This window comes from Emydura macquarii, unplaced genomic scaffold (genome assembly GCF_026122565.2).
Source record: "Emydura macquarii macquarii isolate MOO-44397 ecotype Brisbane River unplaced genomic scaffold, CSIRO-AGI_Emac_v2 contig_554, whole genome shotgun sequence".
NCBI lineage: Eukaryota > Metazoa > Chordata > Testudines > Chelidae > Emydura > Emydura macquarii.
Window position 1 is genome coordinate 6,190,513 of NW_027130691.1, and position 27,262 is coordinate 6,217,774.

At 42.2% G+C, this 27,262-nt stretch overlaps 1 protein-coding gene across 2 annotated transcripts; it reads right to left on the minus strand.

Annotated features, from left to right (window-relative positions):
* Window positions 1-26,976, minus strand: LOC137147477 (calcium release-activated calcium channel protein 1). 2 transcript variants are annotated; one of them, XM_067539603.1, is made up of 2 exons: window positions 26,877-26,976; window positions 1-2,945 (listed from the first exon to the last, which is right to left on the minus strand). In XM_067539603.1, the coding sequence occupies exons 1-2, from the start codon at window positions 26,892-26,894 to the stop codon at window positions 2,379-2,381; spliced, it is 585 nt and encodes a 194-aa protein (XP_067395704.1). In that variant the 5' UTR covers window positions 26,895-26,976; the 3' UTR covers window positions 1-2,378. The 2 variants fall into 2 exon arrangements, with proteins under 2 accessions (XP_067395704.1, XP_067395703.1); XM_067539602.1 differs by lacking the exon at window positions 26,877-26,976 and adding an exon at window positions 22,202-22,562.
* Between the last annotated feature and the right edge of the window lie 286 nt (window positions 26,977-27,262).

Genomic DNA, 27,262 nt, shown 5'->3' on the forward strand with positions numbered 1-27,262 from the left:
TTTCAAAGAGAAGTATAATTTTATTTAAACTTGATCGTGTCCTTTTAAGATATTTGCTCCAGTATGCATAAGGATAGAGTCACATCTGCTTACTTTATCACAGCTTTCTAAAGTCTACTTTCCCAGGATAAATAAGGTATCTTTAGATTTACTACTGTTAAAAAAACTCAGCAAACAGATAACTGGGTTTTGTGCTCAGGCTGGTAAATTTTCATGACCATTTTGGAATACTGCTTTACTAACTAAAGTTAGTACTAATTTGATCCCATTTGTACTGCAGGAACAAACAGTTGTGGAACAGTGAGTGCAATTCTGCTCATTAACTATTATATTTAATTTTTATTTATTTATATTCTTATTAAGCTGCAAAAAAAACAAAAAACAACTGGTAATGTCAGAACTGGAGAAAATTTCTGTTTGACTTTCAGGAGTTTTTGGGGATGGCAACTATTTTTTGCTTGTGAGAACACAGTAGGTGCAAAAATGTAATTGAAATACAGCCATAGAACTTTGATAACTTTTAAAGTCATTTTTCAGAATATAAACTGCACTTTGGGCCCAGCCTCACTAACATCTTATTGGGTGTAAGTGCTTACACTAATAAGTCAATCACATTGATGGAAGTGAGACTGCTGGTATTATTAAGTACTACATTCAGGAGCCAGTGTTTGCAAAATTAGGTCCTTAATTTGTAAAGCATGTTTAATTCATCTGGTAAAGAGGTCAGATATAATAGACTAAATTCACTGTAGGCGCCACTGAAGTCAAAGAGGCACAGCACCTATTATGCCACAGCTGAATATGACACCATCTCAAAATTACAGAATTACATTCCATAATATTAGCTACGAGCCAAGATCCCAGTTCTGTTCCATGGGATCTGAACATATAAACAAACTGGTAGTTTCTGGATTCAAAGAGATTTTTCACCAACTAACCCACCCACTTCCATTCTTCAGTGAAGGCAGGAGACATGCTGTCCAAAACCACAATTCCCTTTTTAATGTATCTGGAGTCATGCAAATTCTGAAGGAGTTGAGGCCAAGTCCTACTATCCTTGTCAAGTGGGAGTTTTTGCTTGAGGAAGAAGTTAGAATTTGACACAATAGCTTGAGGCTAAAACAGTAGCTTCATTCTATAAAACATGCACGTTTTACAATTAAGAAGCAATACTAAAAATAAAAATAATTTGTTTTCATAAATAAGTATTTAGCAACGAAGGATCTTCCAGAATATCTTGGAAGCAAAAATCCTGTGTAGTCAGATATTAAAGACTTAAATACAATATTTGAGCAAGCAGAAGATTTTTCTAATGAACAAGATCAAGGCATAGCTAATCACTTGGGATTCCAACACAGACAAAGTGCCTTTTATCATTTGTATCTGAGAATTTATTCAAAAATATATTTTATATATAAAAAGTATAAAATAATTGCTACTTTGGTTTGGAAGAACAGCAGTAGTTCTATTGTGGTTAGGTCTCTACCAGTGTATGTTATTGCTAGAGAAAAGCCATTAACGGCAAGTTTTCAAGCAAGAAAAAAGAAAATCTAGTGGTAGTTTCTCCATCTAGTTTTTTCTTTTTAAAATGTTTCCTCAATGAAAACAGGCAATTTTTTTTTATCACTTCTGATAACATATCTGCTCCCACAAACATTAAAGCAAGTATTGCTTTTCTCTATAATTTTCTTCCCAAAGAAGAGTACAGTTAGGGCCTCAGTCCTACAGATGCAGCTCATACCACATCGCAATAGGACTGTCATGGGTATCTGGAGGGTAAGACAATTTGCAGCTGCCATGGCAAAAGGCGCTATAGAAATTAGTAAAGAAAGTATTTGGCAGACAAACATGATTGGGGGAGCGAGTGGGAAGGGAAGGTGGTAAAGCTCTCATTTTTACCATTCATCAGACTTTTAGAGTTCACAGCACTAGCACTGAAACCAAATGCTAATTACTACATGTCCCAAGTAAATTTATATTGTGCCATGCAACATGTATTGGACAAGCAATACTTTCTAGCAAACACCAACATCAAATACAGAGAAATAAGGCTTCTCTCCCACCCCTAACAAATACGAAGGCTTACATTTTAAATTCCCCTTACGCATTGATAAATTCCCCATTCAACATTAAAAAGAAATAATCCAGATAAGAGGAGGGATGAGGGATGCATGCTCAGTGCAGCCACACCCAACATCAGTCTCTTCAGATGTCAGTAGTTCAAGATGTTATGTTTTGGGGTTTTTTTTACCATAAGAAATGAGCACAGTACTTATAAATCTCTTTAAAACAAAATCAACAGTCCAGCTAGTTCATGCATGGAGGAGTCAACATAGCAAGGCAGAAGCAAAAAATGGATTTTTAAACAAAGTACAGTTTTATGCAAAATGGGTGCCAGGAGGCGGCAAGGTGTCACCTCTGTGATCCAGCTGATCCTGGAGTCGTGCAAACTCAGCAAGTTCATTCAGTTCTTGAAATTGCCTGTCTGTTTTGTGACTCACCAGGGATCTATAAAAGTGGACTGCAAACACAATGAAAATCAATCCAAAAGGAACCATAATAGAGGTTGAGGCAATGGCTGCTGCCTCTCCTGGAGTGATGGTAGAATTGTTGTCATGGACTGAATCAAGAGGGTGCTTCTTTAGTGGAAGAAATTTCACCCAACATAGCAGCACCACCTCTGCGAGGAACAGCAAAGTCCCAATGACAGTGGAAAATGCCCAGGCGAGCTCAATGTGCCGGTGCATACGCTCATGCGGAGACTCCTTTACAGAGTTGAGATTATGCACATTACTAACAGCCTCTATATTTGGAAGAATGCAGGTACTTATCATGAGAGCAAAGAGGTGAACAGCAACGAGCACAGTAGTACAGGCACTGAAAGCTATCAAGAGACCTTGAGGGTAGACATGGTTTGCCTCTAGCTGAACCTCCACCATAGCCACCTGGAAAGGAAGAAGAGGTCTTTAAAAGTACAGTTCAGTATTAAATCTATCACTTTACAAAAAAAACTAGCAGGTTTAAACATTCCCATTTTAGATCAATACAATATTTTAAGGATAATTTAATCTTCACTACGTCTGGACAATGAAAACAGACTTGAAAATGTCACTTACTGATTGTTGTGCAGGGAAGTCTAAATCAGAGTGGATAAACATCTGATTTAAAACCAATTCAAAATAGGTTTTTAAAAAAACTATTTATTTTAAATTTGAAATTATGACAATTTATATTCGGCTTAACATTATTTTAATCAATTAAAATAATTTGAATGGAATAAGAAAATATTCCGACAGTACACGTTTGCTGCCAAAGTTTTAAAAATAAAGTTAAAACACTGAACTGGTAGAAGTCACTGGCTAAGCACCTGGAACTAGACTTTGTTGAAGCAGCTTTTGACAGCAATAGCCTCTTCTCCAGGTGCAGAGAATGTTCTCTGTTGTTTCAGTTCAATGATTAGTTTATTCAAAGTTGAGAAACCAACTGGGATTTGAAAAAGCAAAGAAGTTGGTTTTCCTCTTCAGATTCAGGAACAAAAATGTCAATGTCTGAGGATCAGATCTACTAGTTCTAAAATACTGAAGGACATGGTCACCAGAATATCATTTTGATTCGCTAGCTACAGATAATAGCTCCTCTAATCAGTTGTTTTAAATTCAATAATGTTTTGATAAGAAAAAATAAATGTATGTATCCAGCACATTTAAATGTGTTTTTATTTAAATAAAACTTAAAAAATGCACAAACAGCATTGTAATTGAATTCCAATTTGCATCCAAATGCACCTTAACACAAGAAAGAATTTAATGAAGGAAATAAAAAATGTCATTCACTGTGTTTTCTACCAAAACAATGTAAAAACCTAGGACTGAATAAGTGTTAAGCTATATAATGGCTTTAATAGTGCATATAGATACCGTGTATCTTCCTAGTTGGCTGAGGTATCCAATGGGCCACATTTCACTTAATCCGTTTCTAAATTACACCTATTGTGAGATACATTGTCAGTAAAAACAACACAGCTAATGCCAATAAAATAACTGCCCTACTAAGTCCAAGTTTGTTTCCATAAGACAGCCATGCCTTGAGGATCAACATATTCAGGCTCTGTTAGGCCACAGGGGAAGTGAAACAAATTCTTTAAAAAAAAAAAAAAAAAGTAGGAATACTTCACTGTGAGCGCCTTGTTTCCCAGTCAGACAAAATTAGGGATGGTCAGTTTATGCATCCCCTGCTGATCTCAAATGCAGGAATAGGCAGACTAAGGGCATGTCCACACTGCAGTAAAAAACCCCATGGGATCAGGTCTCAGCACCTGTCTCTGCAGACTTGGGCTTACGGGGCTAAAAGTTGCAATGTAGATGTTTGGATTTGTGCTGAAGCCTGGGCTTTGAGACTCACCTCCCTTCTGGGGTTTCAGAGCCTGGGCTCCAGCTTAAACCCAAACATTGACACTGCAATTTTTAGCCCTGTAAGCCTGAGTCAGCTCATCCAGGACAACCGCGCCCACACCACAGATCTTTTATTGCAGTGCAGACGTACCCTAAGAGACACAGGGCCCAAATCATAGAGAGCTTCACTATGCTAAGGATAGCCAAATGAGGAGAGTGGAGAGGGTTGGGATGGCTGGAAGAAAAAACAGCATCTCCACTACACTCTGCCTCGAGCCCCCAGACACCTAGAAAGCCATTTCCTACCTACATGGGACAGAGTTGAGGACTAGCTCCCCAGCACAGCATTCTCCTCTCAGGTCTAAGCATATTAGTAATACTGTATGAACTAGCAGGTTGCCACCATGCATAGCTGCAATCCTCCATCCCCAAAGGGTATAGTCAGTGGAACAACTTCCAGCAGGAACCATGAGGACTGCAGAGCCGAGGGAGCCATGCCTATAGATGCTGTCTTTCAAAGAAGTCCCATGGCCCAAAACAGGTCTCACAACATCCAGATTTAAGGGGTGGAATCCCTTCCAAATCGGTAGGTGAGCAGGAAGAAACTGCATGACTTGTAGGAAACTCCTTGAGTGAAGATTTGGAGCTAGGAACTCTCAGGTGCTGCCCTAGAGCACCACTTGGCATACTTGGGGAAGGTGGACATGGGTAGCTTTAGGCCACCTTCATTTCCCTTGATCTTGGAGGCTGTCTGGGGCACAGCCAAACTACTAGAGGCTGAACCCCTGATCTAATTTGAAGAGGGCTGTTATCCACCTATACAAGGGTCTATGCTGCTAACTAGGATTGCCAGGGTACACCCCAATTTTTCCCTACTCACTCCTACCCCCTACATCAGATGGGCCAGAAGGGGCTGGCCGAGGACTATGTCAGCCGTACACCAATCTAGCATTTCTCTATGTTAGGGAAATCCTCAGCTACTCCTGCCAGGGCAGAATGCCTTAAAGCTGCATAATCACTGAAGCAGCACTTAGGAGTGGCCAAGGATGTGAGGTGAAATCTTGACCCCATTAAATTCAATGGAAGTTTTGCCATTTACTTCAGCAGGGCTAGGATTTCACCCTGGTCCTAAGAGAGTTCTCCTTTGCCTCCACCACATAAGGATTGATTAATTCAATGTTCCTTTAAATGGAATTAAGATGTTTCCATTCATGTTATATGAGCCTCAAGTGAACTCTTCTATTAGATTTATCATCCCTGGTAGGCCATCCAAACCCTTCCTTTATCCAATATAGAAGCGTCCCTAGCAAGAGAGGAAATTTTAAAAGCAACTCTTTCAGAGGATTCTTACAAGCATATACTGTTGCTTAGAGACTTTAATCCTGGCAATTCTCTTGAAAAACAAATATGTTATCCTGATAAATTTGGCTTTGAGACAGAGCACAGTTACTTTTGAGTAAAGCAGAAATACAAGAACATTTCAGCAAGCAACTTTTGGTCTCCTTTGTCAGGAAGCTTGATTAATTTGCCAGCATGTGTTTAAATCAGAAACAAATGAACAGTAATCTTATGAGGGTAAATACATGTATTTATCTAGTCATCAGGGATAAATTAATACATACTGAGATACTAGCTCTCTCATATTCAGAGTCACTGAAATAATTGGAACTAGTGTCTCCTACCAGTTAAATCTAAATATTGCCTCATAATGTCCCATTAGTGATACAGACAAAAATCTGTATTTAGTACTGTATAAATTTTAAGTGCATCAGTCTTATTCACATAATAAAAGTGTGGAGTACTTGGAACAAAGCAAGCAATGGAAACAAAAAACTAGAAATGGAAAAAAAAAATACAGCAATAACAAGTAGCAACAAAATACACTCAAAAATTTGACACTTTCCCTTAGCTGTATCAAACTAAATTAGATTTCCTGTTTCATTACATTTGTATTGAGATGTCTGAGGGCACAACTCAACAGGAAAGGATCATGGGACGCATTTACCAACCTATGCTTTTACACAAATACGTTTCAACATGCATTCAAGGTCAGTTGCCAATTTTTTTTTTTTTCTTTCCTTCATTGAAAGTTTTAATCAGTGTAAGTATGGCTGATCATCTGATGTGATCAATAGCTAGTTTCATGTATGTTACAATAGACCCTTGACAGGATAACCAGGTAGTAAACTAAATCACACGGGCTACGAGGTTATAAAAGTTTTTAAAATGTGGTTTCTTAGCTGTGAGAAGTTTCACATTTTAGATACAAGTGCATGGAAGGGAATACTTCAAGACATAGCATGTCCAGCCACATACACACTATTTATTTTATCCCAGACTATGAAGCAAGCTTTGATCTGTAAAAACTTTTTCAAACACCGTAAGTACAAGTTATTACTGAGTAGCCATTTGTGGAGCTCAGATCTAGGCAACAGGCAAAAAATCTTCAACTTGACCAGGTTAGACAGGAGTCATTATATGCCTCTTCTTCACTGCTGGTGGTCCCTTCTTCTATCCCAATGAATGGAACAGAATGCTGGGGCATAGTAGACATGTTCAGCAGCAAAGATGATGTATTCTTCGTACAGCATTAATATTCACTACGCAGTGAAGGATTTCATTTTCATGCACATTAATCTAATTTCTTCTCTCTCTATTACTTTACTGGTGCTTGTCTTGAAATTTGACAGCTTAGCTGTCAACTCTATTTTAGCCTCAAGAACATTCCATGACTTAAAGACAGCTCAGATATTCTATGCTAATACTTAAAGGAAGATTAACATGACCAAACCAGACTTCAAGTAAGCTTCATCAAATGGAAAAGGGTGATAAAGACTCTGCTTTAAAAAAAAAAAAAAAAAAAAAAAAAAAAAAAAATGGTTTAAGAATCCAGTATTTAAATTAACCCTTCCAATGTAAAGGAAGTCTCACACATCTGCTAGTCAGTTTCCCTGTGATGCTGATTAAAAATATTTAATGTCAGAAGGAGGCAGGAATATTAGGAATTCCAAAATACCCTCTGTTCTTGCGCAGAGAATCTCTCCCACTAGAACTATTTAGGGTGCTCACATAAGCACACCATACAGAGCTGCCTTAAAATCAAACACGAGATGTGAAACAAATAGTCTTCCTCTTTTTGATTTAGGATCAATTTATCCTAGGCTGCAGAGAGTTGGGAAACCATGTTTAAGATGCAGCGCTCAAACAGTTTTCAGCCTGGCTTTGCCCATATTCACCAGCAAACTAGCACCTTGTAGGAAACTGAGTTAGCTGAAACAACATTCAAAACAGTCCTTTAAATCTGTCCCTGGTCCAGCAGGAATGGTGTGTCAGGTGGCAATAAACAAGCTGCAGAAAGGAGGGGCATTAGATTTATAGACAGTCCACAAAGCTGTTACTGTGTTGGATGATCACGTTAGAATACTGTTTGTTTTTTGCCAAAGTGGCTGGCACCAAACTGTGCACTAAAAACCATGTTAAAGAACCAGGATATGCCTTGTAATCTGATTTAAACAGGTTAGACCGTGGTTCCATCCACTAAGGCAAAATTTCAGTTTTTAAATTGGTTGGATCACTGGTTGCTTAATACAGTAAATTTTGTTGTGGAGACAGAACCTTGATTGTGTATCAAACCCAGAGATTTCTGTAACTCAGCAGGACTGCAGCCATTACAGGAGGTCAGCCAGAATTCAGTGCAGGAGCAGGAAGGGTGTAGCCCCCTCCAGCTCACAGTAAATGTGCCATGTGATAACTATGAGCAAACTTGGGCCTGTCCTCTTTTATAGAGGAACTACAGCTAATGTCAATACATTTAAAAAAACAGGCCCAAGTTTCAGCCTCTTGGATTACATGAATTTAACTGATACCAAGGTAATGACCTTGTTAAAGCCATCCTGTGTGGCACTAATTAGCTTCATTTTTGGCTCTCTCAAAGCCCAACGAGTGAACCAGGCACATAATGACCTGACTCCTGTTAGCAGTTCCTGACTTTTCCCTCAGGCTGGAGACAGCTGGACAGACAGACTAGCAGGTGCTGTCATAGGAAAGAATTATCCTGGAGTCAAGGTGAGTAACAGCAGGGCTGTCAGGAGGAGCCCTCTGCTCCCTTTGAAATGGGCAGATACCATTTGGCAATGTGGAAGATTACTAAAACTGGAAAGACCCAATTTTGTTCAAAGATAAAGACCTGAAAAACCAAATTCAGCATCGATGCTTGAGGGGTTGCTCACACCTCCCCTGTGTGAGCAATCAAGGTGTCATTAAAAGCAAGAAATACCACAAACACACAAAGGCTGATCCACTGATACCCAACCAATACTTCATGGGCTAGGAGCGCTCCAAAAAGGGAGCAGAGACCCTTAACTCAGTCAATAGCAACCTGGTCCTGAGTATGGATCACCAATGATGGGCTTCAAAGGGAGGAAAGGGATTTTGTCCAATCTTTCCCAGTCAGATGGACTGATGGAATTTAGAGAGGGTAATTTGGGAAAGGAATGGGCAACCAAATGGAATAAGACTGAAAAGACTCCATGGTTGCAGAAACAGGAAGGACCTCATGAAATTAAATTATTTTCCTTTCCCCTCAGTGCTGACTTGGAATTGTTAAGCAAAAAGGAAGCATAGTGGGTGAAGTTTCATTTTTAAGCAATGTGATAAAGCTAGATATAAGCATCACATGCTGACAAGCAGGATGTGAGAGAACACTTCCCTCCCCTGCTTTCCCTTTCACTCACTCTGAAAAGGAAATGGATGTATTAAGCCCATTTCAAAATGAACATTTGTGGATACTTTTCCTAATGTCATTTAGGGCTTGGTTAAAGCCCATTGAAATTAATGGAAATACAGCCCACGGACAAAATTCAATGAGTTCCACACTACTGGAGTTTGGGGTTGGGATTTTTCAAAAGTCTAAAGTGTTAGGCACCCAAATCTTATTAAAATTTGGTGGGATTTGGGGACTTCAACTTCAGCTCTTTTGAAAACCCCTAGTTAAATACTGAATGATTTCACACAGAAGGGAAGGCAAAGCCATGGTTCTGTCTTGGCTAATCTTGACTGCTAGCACAACTGTAACACATGAAACAACTTTCCTGTCTAGAAAACAAGGTTACTTACCAGTAACTGCTGTTCTTCGAGATGTATTGCTCATGTCCATTCCACTATAAGTGTGTGCACGCCTCTGTGCATGGCTACTAGAACATTTTTTCCCCTTAGCAGACCCCATAGGGCTGGCTCTGGCGCCCCCTGGAGTCCCACGCACATGCCACGGTATATGAGGTGCTGCCGGCCCTACGCTCCCTCAGTCCCTTCTTTCCGCCAACTCCAGCAGCGGGGACGAGGGGTGGGTTGTGGATTGGACATGAGCAACACATCTCAAAGAACAGCAGTTACTGGTAAGTAACCTTGTTTTCTTCTTCGAGTGCTTGCTCATGTCCATTCCACTATAGGTGACTAACGAGCAGTACCTTGGAGGTGGGCTGGAGTTAGCGGTGAGCTGCCTGCGGCACAGCTCTTCCTGTGCCTGTTGGACAGAGGCGTGGTGGGACACGAAGGTATGTACTGCCAGCCTGGCAGCTGCTCTGCCAATGCCCTGCCCTGGCACTTCCTCTAGGAAGACTGTAGATGGAGCTTGAGCTTTGCTGAGTGAGCTGTGGTGGCACCGGGAACCGGCACCTTCACCTGCCCGTAGCCGAATGCGATGCAGAAAGTTATTCACAAGGAAAATGGGCCGGGCAGAGAAAAAATAAAATGGAGCACAGGTTGGACAGTGAAGAGAGGGAGAAAGAAACATACTAATGGACAAACTGAAGCCTTGTGCACATCCCACATAAAAGCCATCCACTGGCAATGAGGGGGTCTTATTCTTAATCACAGACACCCCATAGATTAAAAAAAGTAAATTTTCCTTGGAAAAAATAGAAAGATCAATTGTAGGTATAGGGGGCAAAGGTTCAAGTCAGCAAACTCTACTGTCATACTCCCCTGCCTGTGGGGTTGGGTTGTTCAGAGCATCCTGGTATCACAGAAAGGCTTCAACAAAGGGGTGGGGGTGTGGGCTAAAACAGATTTTTGCTATCATTTGTATTAACAAGAGAGCAGTAAACATTTATTTCCAGAGGGTTTTGACTGAGTAATAGATTTGGACCCTGTCCACAATCACTGGACCTCACTGTCTATAGAAGAGGAAAAGAAAAACCCCTACTAACACAAGTGTATCTCCATTATTTATGAACTATTTATAGAGGACTCCTTCCTTCCCCCCTCATTTCTTGTAATATGGAAAGCCCCTCCTACACAGATCCAATGTCAACCTCAGACTGGGGTGTTACTTGAGGTGCTAGCCACCAAGTTGTTAAATCTGAATGCACAATTGTCAATGCAACCCAACAAATAAGACTGCTCTCCTATCTCCTCCCTTCCTGATCTTGTTCCACCATTCTTTGTGAACACTTTGTGCCTTAAACATGTTCAAGCAAGAAGTAGATTAAGGTCCACATTTTTAAAAGGTATTTAAGTGTTGCTGGACTCAGCACTACAATGCCTAACTGGTTTAGTACACCATCATTTTCAAAAGGGATTTAGGAACTTAGGAGCCAAGATCCCATTGAATATCAAAGCCTCAGGAGTTACAACAGTGACTGGAGCAACACCTAAATATCTTTATAAACCAGGGCTTCTGAGGCTAGGAGAATTAGGTGGTCAAAGCCCTTAACCAACACGTCAGAAACATTTCATGGGAAAAAAAGAGTTAATGGAACATTATGGCTGCATGGTTACACACCCTAAGATCAGAAAGTTAAGGCTGCACAGAAAGCACATCCAGAGTTCACAAGTTATGTAAGAGCCTTCCTTCAATCTGCTTGCACCTCATCTGCAGGAATCTCTTCAGCCCTAGGTATCCATCCAGTAACATATCTGACTAGATGGGACTATACAGATAATCTAGCCACATATGCATGTGTGGTGAATCCTTCCCTCAGTTGCACACGGAGTTAGTGGGGGGAAGGGAAGAGGAAATCTACAGTGTATATAATTTTCAAAGTCTCATAACTCCACCAAATTAAATCCAATTTCCTACAGATCACTGAAAAGCACTTCCAGGAGGGCTATTTCTATACCAAATTCAAACTTTCAGCCCCCGGCTATTTCATCAGGTAAGGTTGCATAAACAAAGTTTACAAAAATATTTAAAAATAGGATTCCTCCCTCCCCCACTTTTCATGTTCAAGGACAGCTGTACTGATTCTACATTCACCAGTCTTCATGACTGTGCTTATTTTTATGGAGATAAACATTTAAATAGAAAAGTGGTGGATTGTTTTATTTTAAAAGATCGGTATGAACACTAGTTAGGAAGACTGGCGCATTCAGTAAGAGTTATTGTAAGGAGCTCATACAAAGCCCCATGATAGGCCAGGGAAGCATAAGGACAAAAGCATGTTCATTAGAAATTGAAAGGATAATCAGTCAGAGTCCCCTGAATCCATTACTATTAATTTTCAACACAGGAGACAATACCCTGTAATAGATCATTTATCCATCTAACCTAGAATCCTGTCTTCAAGAGGTTTACTACTACATAAAGTTTGAGGATAGCAGAAAATCTTTAATACTGCACTGTCAACAGAGAACTAATACACAGATTATTAAAACCCCATGTTGGTAGTCTTTGCAAGGAGTTAAACAGAACTATACATAAATTAGGTACATCTTGAAAAGGTAGTGTCAATTAATACATTTTGTTCTGTAGATAATCAGTGCAAGTGACGGCCATGTTGTTTCTTGCCCTTTGCAGGAAATACAACATTTGTGTATGCGTGTAGCATCCCCACCTGTGACATCCTGTATCTGAAAACACCCCCTCACCCTAAATTCCTCAATGTCATGTAATTATATGTCCTGTGCAAGGTATGCCTTGTGTGATATTATTGTAAAAGTCTTGATCTGCTGAACATTAATATATTTTTGGATTGTATGTGCTACCATTGTATGTGAGGTTTTGAAACACTGCTGATCATGCTATTAGAACATGTTATAAGGTGGGAAACTCCCACAAAGCCTTTCAGGAACAACAATGGATTGGCCAGATAGTGTTAGTAGCTCTCTCTCACCCATTCAAGAATAGACTCCACTAACAGGAATGGTTTACTGAAGGCTTCACTGTAGGACAGGGGTGGCCAACCAGTCAGAGACGAAGAGCCCAAAAATAGCTATAGACACCACAAAGAGTCACATTTACCTTACCCTCCACCGAAAATTCACACTGATCTGTCAATTTTGGCGGCAGCTGGTCAATTTCACAGTTGAAAGTAAAAACTTTCTGGCACCCCATACAATGGATGGAGCCGCATTTGTATGAGCAAAGAGCCGCATTTGTATGAGCAAAGAGCCGCATGCTGCTTGCGAGCCACAGGTTGGCCACCCCTGATGTAGGAAGCAGGTTCCCAATGGGGCTTGACTGACCAATGTGGACGACCCCACAGGTCACAAGCCCCGATCCTTGCAGCTTGCTAGAAGATACTATAAAAGAAAGGGAGTGACACCACAGCTTGGCTACATTCTCATACAAAAGAACACCTGAAGGGTCATCTGGAAGACAAAAGGACTTTGAAAGGGGAGAGGGGAGTCCTAGGCAGGGAAGTTGGGTTGCCCTGTCTATGTTTAAGAAACTGCTTGTACCAGCTAACAAGGGTTAGACATTGCCAATTCAAATCTTGCTAGTGTGTGTAGAACTCAGACTGTGATTTTAGGTTTATTTCTTTTGGTAACTACTTTTAATCTCTTTACACTTGCCACTGAAAATCTATTTTCTGGTCATTAATAAACTTGTTTAATTTTTTATCTTAACCTGTGTGTTTTGAGTGAAGGGTTTAGACAAACTCTGCTCAGTAACAAAAGCTGGCGCATGTTCCTTCCACTTGAGGTAAGGGTGGACTGGATAATAATCTTCACTGGTCAGGCTTTTTGACCAGGGCAAGATGGTATAGATTTGGGGTCCTGGCCTGGGGAGCCAGCTGGAGTTTCCTTTCTATTATGTTGGCTCCAGAGTGGCTGGAAAGCATTCATTCAATAAGTTGGGTGTCTGGCGCCACCTGCTGTTGGGTTCGGTGATAAGGTCTGGAGAGGCTGCCTGCGTGTCACCAGCCAGAGTCTGGTGGAGACCTCACGCCAAGCTAAATAGTGGATAAGAGTACCCAGTGGTTCCACAGTTCCCAGGCTGTACCCCAGGGGTTCTGCATACTGACACCACCCCAACAATGGCTAAGTACCATCCTTTGCACCCTCCAAATTCTCTGCTCTAAGTTACAGTGGTCTTGCATGGCCATCTAGACACCATTCTATGGTTCTCTTTTGAACTCAAGAGCACTCCATCCAGCTTCTGTTCCTCACCCCACTATGTCCCTAGGGCAGGGTTATGCAAAAGGGGAACACAGGGTTGGCTCTGCCGGCCCTATGCCAGCAGAAGAGTCATTTTACATAAGGGATATTCCCAAAAGTTGTGTTCTGCCTTTTTTATGCTGGAGCAATGGAGGTGGACTCGGGGTGGGGGTGATGGACAGAATTAGGTCTGCAGTATATTATTACAACTCACTGAAATACAGCAGTTGAGGATTATTTTATTTATATTTAAAACTAACAATTACCTCTTTAATAAAGGACTTGCTGTAAAGAAAGGCTTTACAATAGATTGTAGTATTTATGGGTCAGGGAGCATGCCCTTCCTATGTGTTTGCCCAGCACCTAGAACAGTGGGGCCATGATCCTGATAGGGCACAAACAACTGCAATACAGATACTTAAAGGATTTTGATAATACATCTTTGTTGGATGAAGTCTATTATAATAAAATCAAAACTCTGATGGAGTATTCAGAAAGCTATATTTGCCACATTTCAGAGGCAAGAGCGGATGTTTCTCTTGCAATGTTCTGGATTTGTAAGCTTGTATACTAATCAATTACATGGCAATACTGTCACAGCTTGTAACACTGGATCCATTCAAGAGGGTCAATGACATTGTTTAGAATCTGAAGGACATTCCCTACTGGACAACCACAAATCATCCTGTTACAATAATTTAAGTTCACAATTTAGGCTAAGGTAGCTTTACAAAACCTATGAATAGAAGTTCTCAAGTTTTTTTTATTTCAACAACTGTTTGGATTTAAAGAATTCTCCCATAGTATGTGCAATCCAAATACCACCACTAGCGCACGATCATCTGACAATGAAACAATTTAAGATGTGATATTTGATCAGCCTATTTTAATTGTCCGAGCAGGGTGATATATAAAACCTAAACTAACCACACAATTGAAGGAGGAGTCAGATTAAAAGTTCTTCCAGTTTAAATATACTAAAGAATAGTAAAACTGGCACTGGATGATGATATTTATATACTTTTAACTTGACTGTGTCCTGTTAATGAACAGGCTCCTTTGTTTTGGAATAACACAACAAAATACAATGTTGACAGTTACTATGCAGCAAGTGACACTCTCCAACATCCACAATAAAAAGCTAAGCTATGATGACCTGTGACATTGGAAACACGGTACATGGTAACATATTTGACAAAGATGAAGAAAATTAACAGTAAAAGTTTTCAGGATTTTAAAAGGAAATTAGAAACAATGCTGCAAGATTAAACAATCCTTTAAAACAAATAGAACTAAATGGTTGATAATCATCTAAACCACGTGGCACACTACAATTCCTAGGTATACCAGCACCATTATCCTTCTTACTCATCTTTAGCTCAAACATCCCTCCTATAGTGATACCTGGCTCTTAGTTTTGGCTGTAGCATTCAGGTAGGTGCACAGAACTCTCCTACATCCAGTCTAACTACCATAGGTTGCTACGTGGCTGTAAAAAGTAAAATATGTATTTAATTTTATCTAATCAGATTTAGAAATCCTTTCCCATCTGAGGGACCTTCAATTTTATCTAATGTCACATCCAACCTCATACCCATCTAAGCTGATTCATAAACACCAGATCCCTTGCTGCCCTGACTAGAATACTACATGCACTTATGTTATACCTTTAACTCAAATATCTCAATGCACTTTAGAAAAAATAACCCTCAATCCCTGTGAGGTAGGTGGTATGGCATTTTAAAAGGAGAAACCAAAGCACAGATACTAGCTGTCTTGACTTAGTTCACACAGCATGTCAAATGCACTAAATACTAGTTAATGTTCCTTTCCATAGTTGTATCAGAGTAACAACAGGAGAATGTGGCAGAACAGACACAGACTAGCTTAAAACTCAGTCCCTAAAGCCCTTTCTAAATTTGAGGATTTCACTAAAAAATATCCCCATTGATACAACTGCTGTACTTATTGGTATTAGAAGCAGCATATCCTCCAATACAACTCAAATCAGATCTAACTGACATTGTACTTTAAATGCCAGCAAACTGTTTACACCAAGGCTCCTAACACTGCCAACACAAATGGAGGTGAAACCGTGTTAGCAATGATAGGTAAGTTTAGCCAAATTTCTCTAGTGTAGACAAGGCCAGAACCTCCCAGGCTACAGTAAAGACAAGTACAAAAAAGCTTTTTAAAAAAACGTAAAAAGCTTTCGGGTCTTCTTCATACATGATAACTCAGCAAGAAGGCACAGTCCCAATCCCCCTGAGCTCTCTGTTCGTCTTTAGGTCACTGCAAGTAACTGCTTGGTTACTCTTGCCCCAGGCAGACACTTGCAACTCACAATCTAACTCTCCACTTCCAGCAATCTGGGTCTTTGCTCTTGTTTGGTGGCTCCACAAATCATAAGGCTGCCCCAACAACTTCCTCTTAAATATCTGAATGTCACAGATCTAGCTGAGTGTCCCCTCTTGGCCATTCACCAGAGCATTGTGAGGTGATCCAGCTACTGAATCCTGTGGGTTTTAAGACTCCAGCATTGGAAAGGAGCCCAGGCACTGTCCCTATCTTAGAGCCTCTCAGCACATTCTCAGGGTGCAGATCTTTAATCTGTTAATCCCTATTGAGAGCTCAAACCATGCAGCTCACTGTCTATGGAGCCAGTACTGGCCCACTGGACTCACCCCAATTGCTTAAAACACACCCTCTCCCAGAACTCCACTAGTTAAGAGCATTCTGGTTTACCTCTTCAAGGGCACATGTGATTGAATGTAAGTGCTTGATATACAGACAGACTCAGCATATCATTCTGAACCACTGCTCTCTTTATAGCACAAGAAATACAAGTCTCCACAAAACTAATAAGCTCTGCATGCATCTCCCTGCCTCAGTTTCCTCACCTCTGCAGGGCACTCTTCAGGCTGAGGTCAGCACTGCTTGGTGCCAGCTGAGTTCCTTCTGGTTGCAGTGCATGGCTTGGGTTCTGAGACATGGAATCTTTATGCCACAAGCTTGCTTCATCCAACCTTGGCTGATCCCTCCCTTTCCTTCCTATTTAGGAGTCTCTCTAGGCCTTCCACCAGCAAATCCTTTTATATCATCCTGCTCTGTTGCCTTCATCTTTGTCCTGCTTGGAGAATTTCCACTCTCCACATAGAGCCCCACTCCTTCAGACAAGGGAAGAGAAACCCATTGTTCCAAGGTGCTTCACCCTGAATAGATTGCTCAGTTCTGACGACACACCAGTGTACCGGGATGCAATGGTGGGTGCACACAGATAGTTATGAAAATTGCTATACCATGAATGCCTATCAGAATTGTACATAGGTTCCCCAAATCATTACACTGGTACTGGGCATAGTGTAACACAGGATGCTAGACTAGCTAAATACTTCGGTCTACTCCAGTGATGCAGTTTCTAAATTACAGTCTGCAAATATCAGAACTGAGTGTACATTTCTCTCAAACTAGTACACCCATTGCAAGTCAGGAGAGATAACACTGACACAGAATGATGTTAATATACAAAAAAGAGGCTTTTAGCAACCACCACTGCAGATACAGGGCATTTGTGAATTTGAAACCTGACTTGAGCATTTGCAAATTCTAATTTGTATATACACAGCTGACTCTTGAACTACATTTATATTAGTGCACAATCCATTTGATTAAACACAGTCCAATTAACCAGGCTAGCTGTATTAAGATTTATCCCTGGATGCCTGTTTGCCATTCACTATCATCAAGTGAATAACTGCTACTTGTCCACACTTAGTATGAATTTAGTATAGTGGGCATGCATTCAGTTAGTGCTAAAGAATTAAGGGCTGTTTAGCAAGGCAGTGTGGTCCAGTGCATAAGGCCTGGGAATGAGAGTCAGGAGATCCAAGTTCTATTCTTGACTCTGCCTACTGATTCACTGTGTAACCTTGGCATGTCATTTAGCTTCTCTGTGCCCATTTCCCTCCTCTCCAAAGGTGGAAGCAATTATACTTAACTGCTTTTAAATTAAAAAAACCCACAGACCCAAGGTTAACAAGTGCTTTACTGGTATAATGGTCTAATGCTGGAGGCCAAATTGTGCCTGCACTTATACCTGTACAACCTTACTGGAGCTAGTGGGGTTGCATGGATATAAGTAAGGCAGCGTTTAGCCCCTACTCTTTTAAATATAGAAATTGCCAAATACAGATTAGAAGATTAAATACAATAAGAAGCATTTATATTTTTCTTCCCTCTCCCCTTCCTTTTTAAGTGCCCTTCTCTCTTAATAGGGAGATTAGGGTTTCCCAATTAGAGCACTACTCTATAGGCTTGTTTACATGATGGGGCTATGCACTTTGTGGGGGTGTGATGTCCAAAGCATGCTAACGTGTTATGCATTAATTGGTCCACATAGACCTGGGATGGTATGCACTAAGAGGTTCCCTAGTAGACTTCAACATAGTACTGTTTGAAACACTACTACGTTAAAGTGTAACAGCAGGGCCTCCATGGACCTATTGGCATGCAACATATTAATACACTTTAGAAATCATACCCTTGTAGAGATGCATTACCTCAGTGTGTAAACAAGCCTTGTACCAGCAAAGCAATGGAGTCAAAGGTTGAGTCCCAATGGCAAAATAGATTTTGAGAGGGGCAACTTCCCAAATGTTAAAATGCACTGACTATTCAGATTTAACATTTTTCACTATTGAGTAACCCAATTCTATTAATTCACAAGTGAGTTTTTTTCCTAGAGTTACTATGGTAAAATGAAACCAGTAGTCTGCAACTACAGGACAACGTGCAGTGTCAACAAAGAAGTCACTGCCAGGAAATGAATGAGACTTAAGGAGATCACCCCTTTATATCCAAGAATCACTTTTAGTGGCCCATATTGCACATAATTACATCACTGCATATAGTTAAACTAATTTAGCAATTAATGGATAAAAGTAGGACTGTACTAGTGAGCTACTGATACAAACAAGTAGTATTGCTGTTAATTCACACTGATTTTCTTTCAGCTCTAAAACACTCATTTAATCTGCAATATTAAATCCCTTATTTTTAAAAACATACAAACTAGAAGACAGTAGAAAGTAAAGCTCTTTTTCTCATTATCACCTATCATTTTTACAATCAAATATGGATGCAGGAAATTGCCAAAATAAACTATTTGGTCTCATCGGCATGAGTATTTAGTAGAATACGCTGCAGTGTAATTGTGCTTAACTACCAGGCTGATGCATGGTACTCAGTGGAGAACTCACTCAAATATGCTGCTGCTCTAAGCACAGTGGCCTGTCAGTCAAATGGATGCCAGTCTACCAATGCCCCTAAAGAGTTGCATTCTGTTTTTAGACATGAAGTATGACAGTGACATTTATTTGACCGTCAGGTTGTTTTACACTACTCACTTTGTTCTGTTTTGATATCAAATTTGAGTTATTTTGTTATTATTTGAAATGAAAGCAATTTCATGGCTTACAATCTAATATAATACTCGTGTCAAAGGTTTCTAATACAGAGTTTTAGAGTCAAAGGTTGTGTGCCCTTCTTTCAGCATTGTTGGAAAATGTAACACATTTCTAAATACAGAGTTTTAGAGGTCTGGTTCTTACACTGATTAAGGATAGCTGAATGGTTCCAGCTGACCAGAATATATACTAAATCAGAAAAATGGTACATAAAGTGAGGATGCTGTTTCAAAACAATGTGCTGAAGAAAAATAAGAAAACATTTCTAAAATATAGACAGAAAGCCTCCACAATTACACAAAGTGTAAAAGTCTTGAAAATGGTTTGTAAAGGAGTCGATCAGGCCCTAGAAATCTCCCATGTTACCTAGGAGCTCATCCCTGGACCTTTTGAGGGTCAGGATGTTATGTTAATATAAAATGCACATATGTGCACATATGCACCTCAAAAAAAAGAAGATAGTAAGAATCTATATCATAAATATTTAAAAAGCCATGATTTTCCTAAAAGTAAGATTCAGGAGCACAACTGGAAACCTGTATGACAAGCATAATGGGCAGTTAAAGGGACAGTCAACTTGAATTCTAATCAGCTTTTATTTTTTAATTTAAAACCAGACACTGCACCTGCCCTTGAGTCTCATCTTGTGTGTGTTAAATGTTCTATTCCCTGTGGCTGTGTAAAAGAACCAGGCAATCAGTGAAACTGACCTGTTCTATGAGGAAACAGCAAAATGTATTATACACAAAATTCTCTCAAATGCACTGAAACTGAACATAGAGGGAAAAGTTCTTGTAGACTCATTCAGTTATAAGAACCTTAGGCATTACATATAATAGTGGTGAAAATACTGGACACAGAAGTACTATTTTTACACTGAAGTGTCCCTTTATAATGAAAAAAGATAAAGTAAATATAGTTTTTTTTTCTTATTTGTGAGTCTTGCAGTAGGTATTAGAGCTATTTAAGATAGATTTAAAGAGCCATTTAGCAGCTTTTCACTTCTTGAATGACAGCACTCTAATACTATCCAAAGAATCCAAACTAAATTTAAAACCACACAGAAGAAATGGGCTCTAGCAAAAACACCAGGAATAGAAAGATTCTGGTACTTAAAAAAAAAAAAAAAAAAGAAGAAGAAGAAGAGGTAGGCAACATTAGGTTCTGATCCTACAATCTGCTGTGTGCAGTCAGACTTCTCCACAGCTCAGAGCTCCCTGGCAATCTACATGGGGCACAGCAATCCATACAATTAATTGGAGGATGGGAGACTTACTGTACATGATTGTCGAGAAGACATCTACAGACTGGACCTAAAGATACATTAGCTCTTCAAGCCTGCAAAGACTTACATATCCACTTAAGTTTGTGCACATTAGTAGTCCCAGAATAGTGGTATAGTGAATGGGACTATTCACATGTGTAAAGCTAAGGACATGTGTAAATCCAAAGGATTGGGGCCTTCGGCCTTGTCTACACCTAAAGCTTTGGTCAACCTACCTACACTGCTTAGCTGATCTAGACTCCAGCATAGACATCCTAGGTTGACAAAAGAGTTCTTCTGTCGACCTCTCTACGAGCTCTCTCAAGGGGGTGGAATTACTACAGCAACGGAAAAGCCCCTTCAGTTGTTGTAGTACGTATCTATACTAGAGCAGTGTAGGTGAAGTGCTGCAGCTGTGCTGCTGTAATGCAGACACAGCTTAAGTACAGTGATGTTGTATTGTTCAGGAGCCCGATCCTGTCTGTACTCAGCACTGTGCTCTTAACTGCCACTGACAACGTTAGGAATAGAAGTTGTTTATACAATTTCAGGGCCATAATCTGTCCAATAATGAAGACCTGCAATATAGCAATTAATATGAACATTCATTTTCACATGAAATAAGGTGGTATAAAAAAAAGCCAGTTCAAAGCATGCATGTAAATAACCTGTTGCTTTTCAAAATCAGTCTGAAAAAAATGCATGAAAGATTTTTTAGAAGAATAAGTTATGGAAATTTTTTTTTTAAAGCAGATACAAGATATGTTAAACGTTACCCCAGTCTAGAACATATGGAACCCCAAGTTTACAATGAAGTGGAATTGAAGTCCTGAATTATTTCAATGCACTGCAACATATGGATTGTATTCTGATTACAATGAACCCATTCTGTGAGAAGCCACTGTACCTGGAAAGAATATACTCCAGAGATGTGCTCACTCTTGGATCAATGGAAAACAAAGCAGTCAGTAAGCCAACCAGCAGAATAAAAAACCCCATGAGCAAAATAATTCCTCATTTTGGGCAGTGTTAGTAAACCAAGAAGGGAAGACATTAAGTTATGGAAGAAGCCACTGTATAAATCAAAGCAAAAAATGGTGACATGCAGCAGCTGATGTGCAAATCCTCCTAAACAGTTTGAATCCTCCTCCAACCCATCTCCTGCTTCATGAACAAAGACTTCATTCTTCCCCCTCCAGCTTAACTTCAGCCAGGGAGTGAGCCACAGGCTGGTGTGCTGACAGTTCAGGATTCAGCTCTCCCCAAATCACTTGAGGCGGAAGCACCTGAGCTAAGACGACCCATTTAAATGGGGACCAGCCACCCAGCCAGGGATTTATCAGGGGAATGCGGCAAGGACACGATGGAGATCGGTAATGCAGCGAGGGCTAGAGGCAGACACACCACGTCGCCCAGGAACTGCCGCAGGGACAAGTAAGCGGCACACCCCAATAGATTTAGTGCCCGATTCCACAGAGGGCGGGCACAGGCGGCACTTAGCACCGAAGGGAATGTAAACCCGGCTGGCGGTGGGGGCACCAAAGCCAGGAGGCAGCTGGCCGTCCTGCAGGGAGGAGGTACGCGGTGCCGGCCCAGCACCCAGCTGCATTGCTGCCCCCCCCCCCCCGTATCCCGGTTCCGCCCGAGGAGTGCGGCGGCCGGTGCCCGCCCAGCAAGCAGGAGAGAGGATGGGGAGCGCTCACCATAGCGAAGCCAGAGAGCAACGCGGAGGTGCGGCTGGACGCTTTCAGCTTGGCCCGGCTCAGGTAGAGCTTCCGCCAGGACAGCGCCTGCATCGAGTGCTCGTTCAGGCTCATGGGCTCCGGCAGCGGCGGCTCGCACCGGAGCGGGTGAGATGAGAAGCAAGGAGAGGGAGGGCGCCTGCCTGGCCCGGCTGCGGATCTCTTCCTGAGGCGCCTCCTACTCAGGGCTGCTGCTTCCTTCCTCGCCTTCCGGCTGCAGCAGAGGCAGGGCAGCAGCTGCACGTAGCAACCCCCCCGGCGTCGGCTCGGCTCCCACCGAGTCTCTGAAACACCCCGGACGGGCCCCGCTGTAGCAGCAGCAAGCAGAATAATTCCTCAAGCCTGCGCCGCGCGCCTGCTCTGCCGCCGCCTCATTGGGCGCCGCGCACGCGCACACGCCTTGATGACGTAGGCCCGGACTCCAGTCCCAACCCCGCCTCCTGCCGGATAGAGGCTGCCCCGCCCCCGGCGTGGGGGCTGGGCGGCACGCGCAGGTACATTCTCGCTGTCCCTTCGCGTTCGGTTCCCGCCCTCCCAGCGCCCGTGCGATGCGGCTCGGTCAGCCCCGACTGGTACGGCCTGCTGTGCCTTCACCCCTCAGGCTAGCCTGGCTCTTGCCTCCCCACCCCATCAAGGTAGCCTAGGCTGGCTGATACCCCAGCACTCACCCTCCCGCCTTCCAGTCAGGGTAGCCTGGGCGTGAGGGGGCCTGGCTCCGCCCCCTCCCCCCTTCCAGTCAGAGTAGCCTTGGGGTCTGGCCCCAGCCATCCGTCTAGCCTGAGCTGTAGACCCATATATATATAAAGTCACCGACTCTGGGTTCCTTGGTTTGTGTTGTCCCAGGTTGAACAGAGCTGCCGTGCACCTGCCCCTCGGGCATCTTCACGTGGAGTTCTAGGAGCTCTGAAAAAGGTCAGGTTTCAAAGGGCATCAGGGTAGGCAGGGCATCCAGGCAGTGGCCACGTGTGAAAGTGGTGGCCCTAGAGCTGCAGAGATGAGCTTGGCAGGGGAATCGAGCTGTGCTGCCCTCACTCCAGCCTGCTCGCACTCTCACAGCACACCCACCTACACTAGCTCCATTCACCCGACTTTATCTCCTGTCACTGAGGGTCCTGAGCTGGGAGATGGCATGCAGGAGGGAGCAGGGCTGTCTGCTCTGGTGCTCTGCACCATGACCCTTACCAGGCCTGCTCCTAGCAAGCAGCACCATTCTGGCATCATTGGGTGTTTGTCCTCTGATTTATTTATGGCTTATTTTATTGTTCACTACCAGCTCCTTAATTCACCCTAAGGCTAGGTCTATACTGCATTCCCCTGGCAGCAGCATGTAGGCTACGGGGAGTTTACACGCTGCAGTGAAAAACAAGCTGTGTCCACTTTAGTATGTTTACACTGCAATTAAAAACCCACAGAGCTGGCCTGTGCCAGCTGACTTGGGATTGCAAGGTTCAGGCTAAAGGGGTTCTTTAATTGCAGTGTAGAGGTTCAGGCTCCCCAAGCCTGGCCGCTGGGATTTTCAACCTCGCAGAGTCCTAGAGCCTGGGCTTCAGCCCCAGCCCAAATCCACCATTAAACAGCCCCTTATTCTGAGCCAGCTGCCATTGCCGGGCCACAGGTTTTTAATGGCCATGTAGACATACCTACAGTGGTGTGTAGCTACAGATGGTAGGAGAAGCTGCTGGAGCCTTTCCCCACAACCTCCCTACTGCCAAAGCATTTCCCTGCAGTGGTGAAAGGCTCCAGGAGCAGGACACTATACTGCTAAAAACAGTGGTGTCGGAGGGGGAGGCACTGCTTGACAGTGTAGATAGCCACATAGGGTACCTCCCCACAAGATTCAGGCCTGTCTTTATGCTACTCACCTCAGCAGTAGAGCAGTCTACATCGCTATTTATACCTGCGCTGGGGATGTGTGCGGTGTGTGTACACTACAACTTGCTGTAAGATTTGTGCAATGTAGATGTACGTTAAGTCCTTGACTTTATGACTTCACTCTTTTACATTCCCTATTCTAGATTTACTGGGCCAAATTAATCTCCTTAAACTTCCACAGTCACTCCCCTCACTTCCAAATCCAAATTATCTCTGTAGACTGGGGACAGGGATTGCAGATTCTTGTATTCAAGCACAGGCAGTTGAACTCCCAACTGCCAAATCCCAACTGCCATGGAACCTTCTCATCCCAACATTCCAAGCACTGGCAGCTCAAGTCCAGCCACTTTCCACTCACGGTATGCTATTCTTCTGTTAAAATGTATTATTTTCACATTTACAGCAATGCATAGGATCTAACACCTGAATCCTAACCCATGCTTCCAGTTAAGAGTACTGTTAATTTTAAGTACCCTTTGGGAAATTGTGTATGCCCTACAGTTGGTAGCAGATAAGTCAGAATTAGTAAGTACTGTAGTGCAACAGACAGTAAATGCTGATGTTTAAGAATTTAAGAATGGCCATACTTGGGTCAGACCAATATTCCATCCAGCCCCATATCCTGTCTTCTGACAGTGGCCAGTGCCTGCTGCTTCAGAGGGGATGAAAAGAACAGGTAATTATCAAGTGATCCATCCCGTTGGCCATTCCCAGCCTCTGACAAACAGCAATCTCTCTTTATCCTGGCTAGTAGCTATTGATGGACCTATCCTCCATGAACTTATCTAGTTCTTTTTTGAACGCTGTTATAGTCTTGGCCTTCAGAACATCCTCTGGCAAGGAGTTCCAAGGTTGACTATGTGATGTGTGAAGAAATATTTCCTCGTGTTAGTTTTAAACCTGCTGCCTATTAATTTCATTTGTTGACCTCTAGTTTGTGTTATGAGGAGTAAATAACACTTCCTCGTTTACTTTGTCCACACCAGTCATGATTTTATACACCTCTATCATATTCCCCCTTAGTCATCTCTCTTCCAAGTTGAAAAGTTCCACTCTTATTAATCTCTCCTCACATGGAAGCCTTACCATACCCCTATTCATTTTATTTGCCCTTTTCTATACCTTTTCCAATCCCAATACCTCTTTTTTTTTTTATATATATGGGGCAACCAGATCTGCATTCAGTATTTAAGCTGTGAGCATACCATGGATTTATAAAGAGGCAATAGGGTATTTTTGTCCTATCTATCCCTTTCCAAATGATTCCCAACATTCTATTAGCTTTTTTGACTGCCGCTGCACATCGAGTGGATGTTTTCAGAGAACTATCCACGTATTTAGGGTTTCCATTTCTCACATTTGTCATCTGAAGAGGTGTGCATGCTCTCCCCCTTATTGAAGTCTCTTTCTTTAAAGCTGTCATCACCAGAAATCAACATTAAAGTTCTCAACATTAAATATCACAAAACATATCCCAGGAATAAGTAATATACATAGTCTATGTTGTGGTTAAACCATTCTCTCTTGCTATACATATTATCCTGTAGCCAAAAACAAAACAAAAACCCCTATTGACCCTTGAGTTGTCAATACCATCTTAAGTGATGAGGAATATACAAGGGAACCCTCTCAGATTTTCCTCAGGACTTCAGTTAAATCAGCAGAGAGTCACTCTAGCTACAGATGAGGTAAAGGCCTTATTTGATAGGTGCTGTATAAACATTTTGACAATCCCTGTCCCAAAGAGCTGACAATGTAATAAATAATGGATTCCACCCCACCCTTCCCGCAGTTCTCCTTAGTTTCAGCATCTAGCCTAAAAAAATAGCTGCAACTGTATCATTGTCTTCTGGAGTTCATTAACTTCAGTACCAATTTAGAGTGTATTGATTTTTCAGTGCATACGGTGTAGACGTAGCCTGAGTCTACTAACACCACTTATGTTGGTATAATTTATGTTCCTGAGGAGTGTGAATATGCCACCCCCTGAATGACATAAGTTACACCGACATAAGCGCCACTGTGGACAGCACTATGTCAGCAGGAGAGCTTCTCCCTCTGACATAGCTACCCCCGCTTGTTGGAGAGTAGATTAATTATGTCGATGGGAGAAAACTCCTTCTCATTGGCATAGAGCAGTTACACTAGAGATCTTATAACAGCGCAGCTGTGTTAGTACAGCTTCCTTGCTGTAAGCTCTCTAGCGTATACATAGTTTAAGGCATTATCTAAACTAGAGTTTGTTGACACAAGTTATGCCAGCATACAGCCACTGCTATAATTAAACTTCTTTTGCATGTCCTCACCATGCTTCTTGTGTCAGGGGAGTGCACTCACACTACCAGCTCTTGCTTTGACACAGGAAGCAGTGCAGCATGGGTAGCTATCCAACTGTGCAACTGCACGCAGGGTGCTTTCACTGCTTTGGGAAGGGTTTGCAATGCCTCATGGGACAAGCACAGCATTACACAGGAAGGTTTCTGAATCCCATCCTTCCATGGGCATCCTACTAGATTGACAGCTGCTTTTCAACTGCCCTATCAGCCAAACTGACGTTGCTGAACACATACACAAGAAGCCCACAGAACAAAGTGTGTGAGTGGGGGGAAGCGTGTAATAGGGAGTGAGTGTGAGAGACACACACAGTGGTGGTGAACAGTGAGTGTGCCTGCACCCTGCCGTCTTAAGTTCACACAGCAGCCAGAAGCAATCAATCCTGAGACAGAAGCTGGTGTCCACCTGTCCCCACCCTACCCCAGCTCACCTGAGACCTGTACACCATGGGAGGAGAAGGACTCCCAGATATCAACCCCCATCTCCGTCCCTTGCTCTGCACAGTATGTCAGGAGCCTCTCCTCCTTCTTCCCCCAGCAGCAGCCCATGCTGCCTGCATACCTGCCATAAAAGAGCAGGCTTGATTCCCTCGGAGTTCTCCCACAGTCTTGTCTCCCCCCACACCCAGAAGGGCTCCTGCCTGGACTAGAGGAGAGGGATAGGTCAATTTGCTGCAGGGAGCCAGGATGCTCAGCAGCTGTGTGAGCTATCCATGGTGAGCAATGTCAAAACTTCCTGGTCTTTGAAAGGGGAGGGGCACGTCTGTGTAGCTGGAATGCAGGGCAGTGCAGCAGAGTTCAAAACAGTGAGCAGAAC

Excerpts from the sequence above, each read along its gene's own strand:
- LOC137147477 (XM_067539602.1), bottom strand. The coding sequence starts at position 22,315 with ATGAGCCTGAACGAGCACTCGATGCAGGCGCTGTCCTGGCGGAAGCTC. Across the intron at positions 2,946-22,201 it reads TGCTCTCTGGCTTCGCTATG|GTGGCTATGGTGGAGGTTCA; the intron begins GTGAGCGCTCCC and ends CTTCCTTTCCAG.